Genomic DNA, 15634 nt, shown 5'->3' with positions numbered 1-15634 from the left:
AGGGGCTTAGCGTTAGGTTTATTTAAGGGGGGTTTGGGTTAGATTAGGGGTATGTGGGTGGTGGGTTGTAATGTTGGGGGGGGTATTGTATGTTTTTTTTCTCCAGGCAAAAGATCTGAATTCTTTGGGGCATGCCCTGCAAATGGCCCTTTTAAGGGCTGGTAAGGTAAAAGAGCTTTTCTATTTTAATTTTAGAATAGGGTAGGGCATTTTTTTATTTTGGGGGTCTTTGTTATTTTATTAGGGGGCTTAGAGTAGGTGTAATTAGTTTAAAATTGTTGTAATATTTTTCTAATGTTTGTAAATATTTTTTTTATTTTTTGTAACTTAGTTCTTTTTTATTTTTTGTACTTTAGTTAGTTTATTTAATTGTATTTATTTGTAGGTATTGTATTTAATTAATTTATTGATAGTGTAGTGTTAGGTTTAATTGTAGATAATTGTAGGTATTTTATTTAATTAGTTTATTGCTAGTGTAGTGTTAGGTTTAATTGTAACTTAGGTTAGGATTTATTTTACAGATAATTTTGTAATTATTTTAACTAGGTAACTATTAAATAGTTCTTAACTATTTAATAGCTATTGTACCTGGTAAAAATAAATACAAAGTTGCCTGTAAAATAAATATTAATCCTAAAATAGCTACAATATAATTATAATTTATATTGTAGATATATTAGGGTTTATTTTACAGGTAAGTATTTAGCTTTAAATAGGAATAATTTATTTAATAAGAGTTCATTTATTTCGTTAGAATAAAATTATATTTAACTTAGGGGGGTGTTAGGGTTATGGTTAGACTTAGCTTTAGGGGTTAATACATTTATTATAGTAGCGGCGAGGTCCGATCGGCAGATTAGGGGTTAATAATTGTAGGTAGGTGGCGGCGACATTGGGGGCAGCAGATTAGGGGTTAATAAATATAATATAGGAGTCGGCGATGTTGTGGGCAGCAGATTAGGGGTACATAGGGATAATGTAGGTTACGGCGGTGTACGGAGCGGCAGATTAGGGGTTAATAATAATATGCAGGGGTCAGCGATAGCGGGGGCGGCAGAATAGGGGTTAATAAGTGTAAGGTTAGGGGTGTTTAGACTCTGGGTTCATGTTAGAGTGTTAGGTGCAGATTTAGGAAGTGTTTCCCCATAGGAAACAATGGGGCTGCGTTAGGAGCTGAACGCTGCTTTTTTGCAGGTGTTAGTTTTTTTTCAGCTCAAACTGCCCCATTGTTTCCTAGGGGGGAATCGTGCACGAGCACGTTTTTGAAGCTGGCCGCGTCCGTAAGCAACGCTAGTATTTAGAGTTGCAGTGGCGGTAAATTATGCTCTACGCTCCCTTTTTGGAGCCTAACGCACTGAAAACGCAGCCATTCTGTGAACTCTAAATACCAGCAGTATTTAAAAGGTGCGGGGAAAAAAAAGCATACGTTAGCTATGCGGGTCTTTACCGACACAACTCTAAATCTAGCCGATTGTCTGTTATTTTTCAACAAATTTCATTTTTACGTGACAAAGTGGTCTTCTGGGCTTTAGCACCATAAAACATGTCATAATGCTTCAGTAACAAAGTTACAAGAACCTGGTTCTGGTGAAAATTAAATTGTATACTGCACCCAGATTTTGTCTTTCCATACTCAGCAGACGCCATAACAAAGAATATATCTAATTAAATATAATCACAAAATATGACGCACAAACAGCTTCTAAAATGCACAATACAACCTCCTAAATAACACACAATCTATGGCCTTTTCAAGCACTTTTTATTGGGAAATGACCAACCATGTGACAATTTAAACCAGCCAATCTGAATGTAATATACATATTTTCATCAATCACTAATCAAATGACTCTATAATTGAATAATTGCTGATGAAGATATATTCTAAAATAAAAGTTTGTCATTATTAACGGACATGTAGGTGGGTGTAAAGAAAAAAAAAGTGCATCATTGATGAAGCATATAATATTATATGTTGAAAGAATTGTAATCTAAAACCCACAAAATAAAACATTTTCGGGCCGTCATTGGTCACGCATTCTATATGTTTAACATTATTGACAGTATGGTTGCCATAGAAATGTTGATGATCACATGATTAATGAAAGCAAATCAAAATTTTAAATAGTTTTTCTACTCTCAATAACCAATCCGATTGCTCAAAAATAGTATCAGTACAGTCGCAGAGAATAATTGAATTCAGAAGAAATATTGATAGCAATCATGGCACATCCAGCTTTATTCTATAAGGACAAACTTGTCTGTCTCGTATATGGGATGGACAAGTACTTCTCAAGGAGAATTGGAGGTGTTTGTGGTGTGTGCCATGAAAACCGCGATAAGATTGTGTACGAGATGATGAGAAGGATGAAGCGCGTGTCTGAGATGAAAAGGACCAGCAGACAGTGCCTGAGACAGTTTTCGGATCTTAGATGGCGCGAGAAGGAGCGCTACAAGGATATTCGATGTCTCATCAGGGATTGTAAGTGCCATTTATTATATTTTGTATTATAATAAGAAATTATGTATATGTGAATTTTGTATTAGGGAGAAACATAGAGTAAACATATATCTTACTATAGAATATTTTGTGAAGTCTGAAGGATTCATCATTTGTTAATCAATTAAATAATACTAATGATGCTTGACTCAATTTAATCTGAAGCTGAGAACACAAATAGGTTGTTATTTTCAGCAGAAGAATTAATGGTACATTCATTACAGCTGCAGATACATTACACAGAAGAAAAAAAAAAGGATTTAATGTTGCAATACATCTTTATATGTTCACATATTTGAGTCAGCCAAGAGAGAGGATACCCCGGTACATAAGGCCTGTCTCAATGGCGACACCTCAGAGCAATCACTCATCCCTCCTGCTGCCATTGACACTGCTTGAGTGTTTTCAAGAAAATGATTCAGGAACAGATTTGGACGACCCTGATATCCAAGGAAATTTTTAATTATAATACGTTTGCAGTATTTAACATTTAAAAGGCAGTTTTCAACAGGTACATTCATAGTGCAGGTTGATGTAATGGATTGTGTTTTAAAATTAAAATGTTTGTAAGAGTTTTACATCATGTGTACATAACAGTATACATCAATGATGTGTATAATATAGGCCTTGTCACATAATTATCATCCTATCAATGATTTGTGTTTGTGCTTAATCTCTGACAGATGACCAACTACTGGGGGAGGATCCTGCCCCAGCCATCTCGCCAGCACTGGAGGATGAAGAGGTGGCTGTAACCCAATGTAATAAAATATCATATTATGTTTTAACACTTGTATCTTGATAATAAATTGTTGGAACATAATTTATTTTTTGTTTTTTAGCAATGATGTGTAGCAATGATGTGTATAATTTACATATAAATGTACATATATAGAATTACACACACACACATATATATATATATATATATATATATACACAGACACACACACACACACAAGTATGTGTCTTTATTTGATAGACATTCAAGGTAGATATAGACATAACACATATATATATTTACATATATATTATATATATATATACAGTATATTAACTATATATAAAAATTGTATATAGATATACACACAAGTATATATGTACAATATTATAAACAAATTGGGAATAAGAAGACTAAATTGTCTTCATTTGATAGACATTCAAGATAGATCATTTAATACATAAGGATGTCTGTGACATTGATGACCCTTATTTATCAACAGTCCGGTACTCATCTTGCTGTACTTGACGCGCAAGTTTTTGACATATTGTTTCATAAATAAGCCCGTCGAATATAGATTTGTGGCAGCGATGTCTGGCGAGGGTATTGCCTCCAGCGAATGCGCAGAGATTGGTGATTTGATAAATCGGCCCCATAGACTGGAATAAAACACATTATTCTGTTCAGCTGATTCACTACAATTTTCTCATCACTCATTTCAGTGGGATATACTGTAATATAGGAAATGGTGAAACAGGAGAGGCAAAAAACTTTGGAGACATTTTATTGAATCTAGTCCCATAAATTTTTTGTGACTAGGGATAGGCAAATGTGCTAAAAGTGCAATTTGTTTGGTTTGTTTTGGATAATCAAATGTTGATAGGAATGAAAATCCATTAAAATTCAGTAATCTAATTTTACTTTTGTTTTCGAATGTTCATAAGTAAATCGAATATCCACATTTGATATTTCGAATGTAATATTCTATTTAACAAATACTATTCAGAAGTTCAATAGTTCATGTGGTAGGGGATTTTTAATATTTTAGATCTAGCAAGTGGTATACAAGTGAAAGCTCAAAATACAAAGTCCAGCACACAGCGACCCATTGCAAGCCACTCCAGAGCTCCACTCCAGGCTCTGTATCATGAATAAAAAATCCACAGAGAGTAGCAGCAAACCAGATAGTGTTTATTGTTTAACACAACAACATATGCAGCAACGTTTCGGTATTACTACCTTAGTCATGCTAAAGTGCATACTAACTTTGATTCTATTTATACCTATCCATCACTAGGTGGCGCTCAAGGGCCAAAATTACATTAACCCTAAATTTACCACAATATAATTTCTCAATATTTTTAAATTTAAGTTAACATATTTTACTAAATATATACAATCAAACATAGAATCCTCTATATAGAATAATCCCAATACAGATTTATACAGAAGTCAATTTATAAGAACACAGACATATCCAAATCTCTGTTTAACCCTTTAGGCTCCATTGTATCTAATTTCCAAATCCAAAAGTAATTTCACTCAGAATGATGTAGCAGCTATTAAATCTTTGAAATCTAGAAGTGATGTCATTTTAAAGAGAGACGATAAAGGCGGAGCTATAATAGCTCTAGATAAAGATTACTATGTAAAAGAGATTAAACAACAATTGAATGCCCCCCCAGGTTTATAAAAGGCTGTCAAGTAATCCTGTATTTTCAATCCAGAAAGAATTAGGCAATATCTGTCAGAAAGCTTGAAAATTTGGTTTAATTGATAAAGATCTTTACAATTTTTTATATGCAGAACACCCTTGCACTCCAGTGCTATATACTTTACCAAAAGTGCATAAAGATTTGCAAGCCCCCTCAGGCCGACCCATTGTTGCTAGCACTAAATCGGTTCTAACTAATGTATCTATTTTCCTAGATCGGATCTTAAGACCATATGTGGAAATGTCAAATTCTTTCCTAAAAGATACTAGTGATTTCCTTAGAAAAATAGATACACTGGATATGGTTACTGATAAATATATTCTATTTAGTTTAGACGTGGAGAGTCTCTATACCTCCATCACTCATGAAAGTGGAATGGGAGCGATAGAAATGATATTAGGTTTAGATGGTAATTATTCAAAAGCTCAAACTCACTTTCTACTACAACTGTTGGAATTGATTCTGTACTGCAACTTTTTTCTATTTGAAGATGAGTACTTTTTGCAGGTTCAAGGAACTGCCATGGGGTCCAACGTCGCTCCTAACTATGCTAACATCCTTATGAATGTGTTTGAGGAAAAATTTGTTTTCACCAATCCTAAATTTCATCGGTATGGTGGCACCTGTTGGTGGCGCTATATCGATGATATCTTTGGGATATGGTGGGGCGACGTTGGATCCCTACTTGCATTTGTAATAGAGTTAAATGGATCCTTTGGGAAGATTAAATTTAAATTAACCTGGAGCGAAAATGACATCACATTTTTAGACACTAAAGTAATTAAAGATGGTAATAAATTAAAAATAGATCTGTTTAGAAAGGAAATAGATAGAAATAGTTTGCTACATTTTGAAAGTGCCCATCCAATGTCTCTTTTAAAGGCCCTTCCCCGAAGCCAATTTTTAAGAGCACGTAGAATTATCACTGATGATAACTTATTAAAATTGAGGTTCAAAGAAATGGAATCTAGATTTTTAAAGAGGGGTTATCCCTCTGAAGTAATTGACACAGAAATCAAACATGCTCTATCTATCCCTAGAGAGACTCTGTTGAGTCCTAAGAAAAAGGAGAATAAAAAAGATGAGTGTTTGATTTTTGTGTCAGAATTTAACTCTCAATCTGACCAAATCCAGCGCATTATAAAAAAACATTGGTCTGTTTTAACAGACTGTAACCCAGAAATAAAAGAATTTAAGAACTACCTGCCTATAAGGCCTGCCTATAAGCAAGGTTTAAATCTTAGACAGCAATTGGTGAAAGCTGATGTAGGCTCAAGCATTAAAATTAAACAACAATATATTTCCTGTAAAACTGAAGGGTGTTATCCATGTTTAAATTGCTTGTGTTATAATAACATGATCAAAGGTCCGAATTTTCTCCATTAAATTAAGGGGAAGGCATTTAAAATTAAAGGATACCATACATGTAAGTCAACTTTTGTAATTTACTTAATTAAGTGCCCCTGTGGGCGGAGTTACATTGGCGAAACAACTAGAATTATTAAATACAGGATAATAGAGCACAAAAGTAATATTCGAACCAAAAATATTAAAGCCCCTGTAGCCCATCATTTCATCGAGAAGGGCTACTCAATAGTGCAGTTAAGGTTCCAAATAATTGAAAAAGTGCTAATGCAATGTAGGTTAGGAGATAGGGAGCTCTTATTGAAGCAACGTGAATGTTTCTGGCTTTGGAAATTAGATACAATGGAGCCTAAAGGGTTAAACAGAGATTTGGATATGTCTGTGTTCTTATAAATTGACTTCTGTATAAATCTGTATTGGGATTATTCTATATAGAGGATTCTATGTTTGATTGTATATATTTAGTAAAAAAAATTTAACTTAAATTTAAAAACATTGAGAAATTGTATTGTGGTAAATTTAGGGTTAATGTAATTTTGGCCCTTGAGCGCCACCTAGTGATGGATAGGTATAAATAGAATCAAAGTTAGTATGCACTTTAGCATGACTAAGGTAGTAATACCGAAACGTTGCTGCTTATGTTATTGTGTTAAACAATAAACACTATCTGGTTTGCTGCTACTCTCTGTGGATTTTTTATACAAGTGAAAGATGTCAGTAAAAGGTACAAAAAATAATAAATTTTGTTTAATAAATAAGGCCGTCGAATGTAGATTTGTGGCAGCGATGTCTGGCAAGGGTATTGCCTCCAGCGAATGCGCAGAGAATGGTGATTTGATAAATCGGCCCCATAGACTGGAATAAAACACATTATTCTGTTCAGCTGATTCACTACAATTTTTTCATCACTCATTTCAGTGAATCAGTAGGATATACTGTAATATAGTAAATGGTGAAACAGGAGAGGCAAAAAACTTTGGAGACATTTTATTGAATCTAGTCCCATAAATTTTGTATGGCTAGGGATGGGCGAATGTGCTAAAAGTGTAATTCGTTTGGTTTGTTTTGGATAATCAAATGTTGATAGGAATGAAAATCCATTAAAATTCAGTAATCTAATTTTACTTTTGTTTTCGAATGTTCATAATTAAATCGAATATCCACATTTGATATTTTCAATGTAATATTCTATTTAACAAATACTATTCAGAAGTTCAATAGTTCATGTGGTAGGGGATTTAGTAAATTGATACATAATAGATGGAAATATATCAATTTGAATGTTTCTATTTTGAATATTGCATAATTGTTATATTACATTTAAAGATAAAGCATTAGAACTATTACATTAAACTAATTTTAGAATGTTGTGCAAACATTCAAAATTCGAAATGAACAAACAAATGTATTAAAAATTTGTTTCATTTTTCGAATGTTACAAAACATTTGCCTATTCCTTCTGTTGAGAGATACAGACTCCAAGCGCCAAAAAAACCAACCTGTCCCAGAGCTCAACAGATGGAAAGAGAGCAATGTTACATTCCACAAATCTTGCTAATGTCTATATTTCCCTGTGTGACAGAAGCATATTACCATCTCTTCTCTTGTTCCTTCATTACTGTTTTACCGTCAATATAGGAAAAGTTTTCTTACCAGTCAAATCTATGCTGTGCAGAATTATTCTGTTTATAACATTCAGTACTGCAATAAAAAAGAGACAATTAATAATTTATCTAATTATTCAGATAAGTATGGGAAAATGGATTTTCATGTAATAAGTGCAAGATAAATGGGAATACTTAAAGGGACATTAAACACTTTCAGATGGTAATATAAAATGATAAATCAAACATATAAAAACAAACTTTTCAATATACTTTCATTATTTATTTGTCTCCTTTTCATGGAATTCCACTCTGAAATTGTGAGCTTTTCAATTCCTATTATAAATAGAAGTGCAGAACACTGTTATATTCCACACAGCCATTGGCAGCACACTCTAGTGACCTATTTATAACTGTCCCTAATTGGCCACAGCAGGGAAGGTAACCTAAGTTACAACATGGTAGCCCCCATTGTTTTACAGACACTAAAACTTTACATTTGTTTTTTCAGTATTTAAACAGATAGAACTTTAAAAAATAAATCTAGATACTATTCTCAGACTAATCTTTTCTTTGAATGCATCATTCTATCTAGCATTTATTCCGTGTTTAATGTCCCTTTGAGATCATGCTAATGATCCTGTTTAATATTTTAGATCTAGCAAGTGGTATACAAGTGAAAGATGTCAGTGAAAGGTACAAAAAAGAGTTAAAGAGATAATAAATAACATTAATTTTAGATGTGTGAGGTGAGGTATACAGGAGAAATAAGACTCACCACCCCATTCTGCTCTCTAAAGGATCATCTAGCAGGACTCGTATAATATATAATAGACAACTCAGAACCTTCAAGGAGAAATTAAACATCCTGACTCTTAAACCTAAAAAGCAAACAAGTGTGAGAAACAACAGAGAAGTACAAACACATACAGTGTTTGTATATACTGTAAATATACATATACACATATATTTATTTTAAAAAATATATACATATATATATATATATATATATATATATATATATATATATATATATATATATATATATATACATACACACATACAGTAACAGCAAAGACTCTGGACTACATTTGACAACAGAAGGATTAAACTTCAGACATTAGAGTAATTTATTTTATATAAACATACTGTTTATATTTGCAATTAACCAGCATATTGTAAAATATCGCTATGCAACATAAATATTTTAAAGCATCTAAAACGTTCCTTTTCTTAGCAAATTTTGCATTTGTTTGCAGTGCAGGGATACACCCTTTGAAAAGCCTCTTGAGTTTATCTTGTCTGCTCTGCTGTGGCCAGTCAAGGACATACAGTATATATATATATATATATATATATATATATATATATATATATATATATATATATATATATATATATATATATATATAAAGTAACTCCTTTACTGTGTATAATACAGTTAGAGATCTGAAGTATGAGAGATGCGCTCTAGTCTTTCTATAAGCCATGGAAAAACTACTCTTTTAGCAGGAAAGGTAGGCACAAAAATAATAAAAATATATTTTAACTACACATAATTATCTTTTTAAAAGAAAATAGGTTTGTGTTTAATGTGCCTTAATTCATTATTAATTCTTTTAGAAAATGTGTCGAAAATAACCAAATTATTTTGTTTATTTTTTTTCGGTATAAAAATATTTTTATTGTCTGTTTTTATCAAGCAGTCTGTATTTGAGATTACTGAGTTCTCCAACACTGCTTAATAGGAATAATTGCTATTCTGGAAACTGCTTGGGTTTTATTATTTATTGGTATGTGTGCTTTATATGAAAGTGTGTGTATGTTATATGAGAGAGTGTGTGTTATATGAGAATGTGTGTGGTATGTGTATGTGGTATGTTATATGAGAGTGTTTGTGTGTGTTCTATTAGAGTGAGTGTGGTGTGTGTGTGTTATATGTGAGCGTGTGTAGTGTGTGTTGTATGAGAGTGTGAATGTGTGTTACTACCTTTTACAACACTTTCAATTTTGACTACAATTAGTAATAAAGTATAGTCTTTTTTAGAAAATTTGCAGATATCTTGGAATCAAGTGATCACATATAAGGCACAGTATACAAGTTACGCGTTTATATTTTACTCGTTGCCCGCAGTTTTTGCTCCAATAAACTAACATAGAATCGGCATCGCAGGTCGGTATCACATATTCAGCGCAAGGATTTACGTGCGCAGAATGGAGAAAATTTACTTCAAATTCCACCTTGCCACACATAGGCAGGTGCAGCAAGCCTTACACTGACTATGAAAGTATCATAACTCCCTGAAATCCTTAACAAACACCTAACGCATGTGCAATATCAACCTCTAAACTGCTATCCCCCCACATCGCAATAACTAATAAAAGTATAAATCCCTAATCCACCAACCCCCACATTGCAAACTACCTAATAAACATATTAACATTAACATTAAAAAGCTAACATTACAGAAAATAACAAACAAAATTATCCAAAATAAAAAAGTTATTCCTAATCTAATACCCCCTTTAAAAAAAATCACCCCAAAATAAAAAAAGCTCTAATCTATAAATAAATTACCAATAGCCCTTAAAAGGGCCTTTTGTTGGGCATTGTCCTAAGTATAAAAGCTCTTCTAAGCAGCTCTCATCCTATTGGCTGATTTAAAATGTTAAGCCAATAGGAATGCAAGGGTACCCCAATAAAAAAGGGGTACCTTGCATTCAATCTTTAGAGTGCGTTGGAAAATCACATAAAGAGGACCTCCACATTGCAGATGACTGCGGTGGCAAAGGACAACCTCCGTTCTGGATCTGCGCCTCCGAAGACCACTCCGCACCTCTGGCAAGAAGAAAGAACATGGTTCCGCGACGGATAAAGATGAAGCCGCATGGATGAAGACCTTTTTCCGCCAGAAAGAAGATGGATCTCCGGACAATGGTGAGTATCGATTTTGGGGTTAGTGTTTGTTTTTTTGTTTTATTTTGGGGTGTGTTTTTTATTTTTTAGATAAGGGCATTTTTTTTATTTTTATGGGCAGTAAAAGAGCTGAATGCCCTTAAAAGGGCAATGCCTATACAAATGCCCCTTTAGGGGCTATGGGTAGATTTTTTAAGTTATTTTATTTTATTTTGGGGAGTTGTGTGGGGGGTTTGTAATGTTAGGGTGTGTTTTGTATTTTTTTCAGGGAAAAAGAGCTGTTAAACTTAGGGCAATGTCCTACAAAAGGCCCTTTTAAGGTAGTTTATTGCTAGATTTGGGTTTTTTATTTTAGGGTGGCTTTTTTTGTTTTTAAGGGGATATTAAATTAGGAATATTTTTTTTATTATTATTTTGCATAATTTTGTTTGTTATTTACTGTAATGTGAGCTTTTTTTGTAATTTTAGCTTTTTTTATTTTATGTAATGTTATTTTTTTTTATTTTGGGTAATGTTAGTTTTTTTTTAGGTAATTTAGGTTTTTTATTATTTGTAGTTTTTAAATTAATTTTTAATGTAGATAGTTTTTTTGTTATGTTTTGTAATTGTATTTTAATTAGGGTTAACTTAGGGGTGTTAGGTTAGGGGGCTTAGTTATTAGATTAATACTTTGCGTTGTGGGGGGTTGGCGTATTAGGGTTTAATAGTGTAATTAGGTAGATTGCAATGGGTTGACGGTTTAGAGGTTAATAGGTTAATTAGTTGCTTGCGTTGTGGGGGGGTTGGTGGTTTAGGTGTTAATAGGTTAATTAGATACTTTGCGATGTGGGGGGTTGGCGGATTAGGGGTTAATACTTTTATTAGGTAGTATGCAATGTGGGTGGTTGGTGGATTAGGGGTTAATACGTTTATTACTAGTTGCTTTGTGGGGGGATGGCGGATAAGGGGTTAATAACTTTTATTACTAGTTGCGATGTGAGATAAAATTAAAAAATTATATTTGAGATGGCTCCCAATAATAAAATCTTACTCTCCATATATCCAAAAACTTATACTTTTTCCTTTTCTAAGCTCGGAGAGCTTTACAGAATTAGTTCTTTTAGACGAATTTCAGGTTAACTGGATCTCGTGCTATGGAGAGCCCTATTAAATCTGGTAAATTTAAAAGCCTTGAAGCCAGAGAGACAGTCCGGGGGATTGGGCTGCAGTTTCTTTACTTTTTTTGTAATTTATTTTTGATGTTACTTGTTTCTCTTTTTGTTTTTTTGTTTTTTTGTACCATGTGAATAATAAACAGTTACAATAACTGGGGCATGTGTGCTCCCATTTCGCGCATGCGCAGTGGACAGCAGCATTGGCGAGTAGCGCATGCACATTTTAAATCCTATTCGTGAATGCGCATTTGAGACAAGTAAAGAGCGGGTGGGACCGCTAAAGACGTCACAAACTTAGTATGTCTTTTAATATATGTTCAAACAACTGCCTAGTGGGGTTGCCAAGGGGCCTCACTGTTAAGTCAAGATCATGTTCCTAATTCATTGAGCATTGATTTAGATGAAGAATTAGGGGGATATTTATCTCAGTGCATTCGCCAGCGTCAATATGCTCGCCATTCACCACTGACGCAGATCCATATACAATGCCCTTATTTATAAAAGAAAACGTCAAAAACACGCGAGTCAAGTACGGCGCGATGAGCATCGGACTGGTGTTAACTAACAGTCATCCATGTCGCGGTTATTCAGGTTTTTCCCAACTTTATTTATATCATTGTCAAAATGTAACAAATGGCACTTAAAAGTTCTGATGTGTGATCAATGACACAAGTATCGAGCAGTTTGATTCGTTAGTGATAGTTTAAAATGTATATTTGAATCAGATTGGCCGATGTCATAAATCATGTGATTTTGCATATTCCAATCAAAAGTGGTTGAAAAATTCACTAGTGTGTGGGTTGTTTAGGAGTTTGCGTCATAATTGGTGCGAAAAGTGTTGCGTCAAATTTGGTGCGAAGTGGAGAGTGGGACTTATATTACATAGCTTAAACATAGTGCAAACAGATTTTTCCAAAAAAAATAAAAAGAAAGTTAGCTACATTATGTTGTGTATGTATTTCATTTTTATCTCTACATCTATTAGTGCCATAAGTTTGGGGCAAAACTTCGCAAAAATTTGGAGAAATAATATTGTCCCTTTGCTTTGTAATGAGAGACAAAGTTGTTACATAATCCATAAGTAGTAATGTATTTTTCATTTTTATCCCTATATCTACTAGTGCACCAAATGTGGAGCAATAATATTGTTTGATTTAGAAAGGGTATACAATTTTAATAAAGTTTTAATTTACTTTTATTCTGTAATATACTTTATTCTCTTGCAGCAATGAACATAAGCTTTTTGTGTTTTCAGACTCCCATTGATTTCTATAGCATCTGGAGCCTCAAGGGTGGCGGATTGAAAACTGGGTACGCTGCATCGGAATAGACGCGAGCGTACCTGTTAAATGTTTGATAAATTGGGAAAAGGGTCAAATAAAGTCAAATGTGAAGTCAAAACATCTGTAATGATGCAAGCATCGATCTGCGTCGGATTTAGATCGCGGGAACGTATATTTAGTCACACATTTCTACATTTGACGATCTTGACGCTTTGATAACAACGGCGGATCAATCTCGCGAAAAATACGATGCAGGATTCAAGCCTATTTTCAGTTGACGCTTTTGATAAATTGACCCCTTAGTGTACTCCTGTTGGGTTTGCTCACATAAGTCTGACCGGAGTACACCAATTCTTCATGTGCGCTATCCCGACGAGATATATTTAGGTGTGTTATATATTTATTAAATATAAAATATTGAAAAATATTAATAATTAATTTAAATAATTATTATAGATGTACTAAAATATTCTAAAAAAAAAGTCAATAGAATATACAGTATCTCAAAAAAGTGAGTACACCCCTCACATTTTTGTAAAATTTTTAATTATATCTTTTCATGTGACAACACTGAAGAAATGACACTTTGCTACAATGTAAAGTAGTGAGTGTACATCCTATATAACAGTGTAAATTTGCTGTCCCCTCAAAATAACTCAACACACAGCCATTAATGTCTAAACTGTTGTCAACAAACGTGAGTACACCCTTAAGTGGAAATGTCCAAATTGGGCCCAAAGTGTCAATATTTTGTGTGGCCATCATTATTTTCCAGCACTGCCATAACCCTCTTGGGCATGGAGTTTACCAGAGCTTCACAGGTTGCCACTGAAATCCTCTTCCACTCCTCCATGACGACATCACTGAGCTGGTGGATGTTAGAGACCTTGCACTCCCCCACCTTCCACTTGAGGATGCCCGACAGATGCTCAATAGGGTTTGGGTTTGGAGACATGCTTGGCCAGTCCATCGCCTTTACCCTCAGATTTTTTAGCAATGCAGTGGAGGTGTGTTTGGGGTGGTTATCGTGTTGGAATACTGCCCTGCAGCCCAGTGTCCGAAGGGAGGGGATCATGCTCTGCTTCGGTATGTCACAGTACATGTTGGCATTCATGGTCCCTCAATGAACTATAGCTCCTCAGTGCCGGCAGCACTCATGCAGGCCCAGACCATGTCACTCCCACTATCATGCTTGACTGTAGCCAAGACAGACTTGTCTTTGTACTCCTCACCTGGTTGCTGCCACACACGCTTGACACCATCTGAACCAAATAATTTTATCTTGGTCTCATCGGACCACAGGACATGGTTCCAGTAATCCATGTCCATAGTATGCTTTTCTTTAGCAAACTGTTTGCTGGCTTTCTTGTGCATCATCATTAGAAGAGGCTTCCTCCTGGGATGACAGCCATGCAGGCCAATTTGATGTAGTGTGTAGCGTATGATCTGAGCACTGACAGGCTGACCCCCCACCCCTTCAACTCTGCAGCAATGCTGGCAGCACTCATACGTCAATTTCCCAAAGACAACCTCTGGATATGACACTGAGCACATGCACTCAACTTCTTTGGTCGACCATGGCTAGGCCTGTTCTGAGTGGAACTTGTCCTGTGAAACCACTGTATGGTCTTGCCCACCATGCTGAAGCTCAGTTTCAGGGTCTTGGCAATCTTCTTATAGCCTAGGCCATCTTTATGTAGAACAACAATTCTTTTTTTCAGATCCTCAGAGAGTTCGTTGCCATGAGGTGCCATGTTGAACTTCCAGTGACCAGCATGAGAGAGTGTGATAGTGATAACACCAAATTTAACACACCTGCTCCCCATTCACACCTGAGACCTTGTAACACTAACGAGTCACATGACATCGGGGAGGAAAAATGGCTAATTGGGCCCAATTTGGACATTTCCACTTAGGGGTGTACTCACTTTTGTTACCAGCGGTTTAGACATTAATGGCTGTGTGTTGAGTTATTTTGAGGGGACAGCAAATTTACACTGTTGTACAAGTTGTACACTCAATACTTTACATTGTAGATATGTGTAATTTCTTAAGTGTTGTCACATGAAAAGATATAATAAAATATTTACAAAAATGTGAGGGGTGTACTCACTTCTGTGAGATACTGTATATGTATATTTTACAGTAACTATAATAATTATTATTAAACTTTTTTATACTATATATTTACATAACACTCCTTAAAGTGATGGTAAATTCGAGCGTTTAAAAAATGCTAGGATTTACCATCACTAAAAAAAAAATGATAATGAAAAGGTACGTTTATTTAGACGCGGCTTCAGCACTAACCTAAGCACCTCTGGCCCCCCCATGGCACAACACAGTTTTTCAATGAGGTGACATTTCCACCTCTT

General features: G+C 34.5%; 1 protein-coding gene across 1 annotated transcript in view; it reads right to left on the bottom strand.

Annotated features, from left to right (window-relative positions):
* The window catches only part of LOC128663525 (potassium channel subfamily T member 2-like), a 772127-nt gene that overhangs the window by 515139 nt on the left and 241354 nt on the right, over positions 1-15634 (bottom strand). The window contains exons 3-4 of the mRNA XM_053717898.1: positions 8684-8786; positions 7955-8002 (exon numbers count right to left, since the gene is read on the bottom strand). Of these exons, the coding sequence (XP_053573873.1) occupies positions 7955-8002; positions 8684-8786 (151 nt within the window). The remainder of the gene's footprint in view (positions 1-7954; positions 8003-8683; positions 8787-15634) is intronic.

The sequence above is a fragment of the Bombina bombina genome, chromosome 6 (assembly GCF_027579735.1).
Source record: "Bombina bombina isolate aBomBom1 chromosome 6, aBomBom1.pri, whole genome shotgun sequence".
Lineage (NCBI taxonomy): Eukaryota > Metazoa > Chordata > Amphibia > Anura > Bombinatoridae > Bombina > Bombina bombina.
This window is presented reverse-complemented; position numbering and strand designations above follow the sequence as displayed.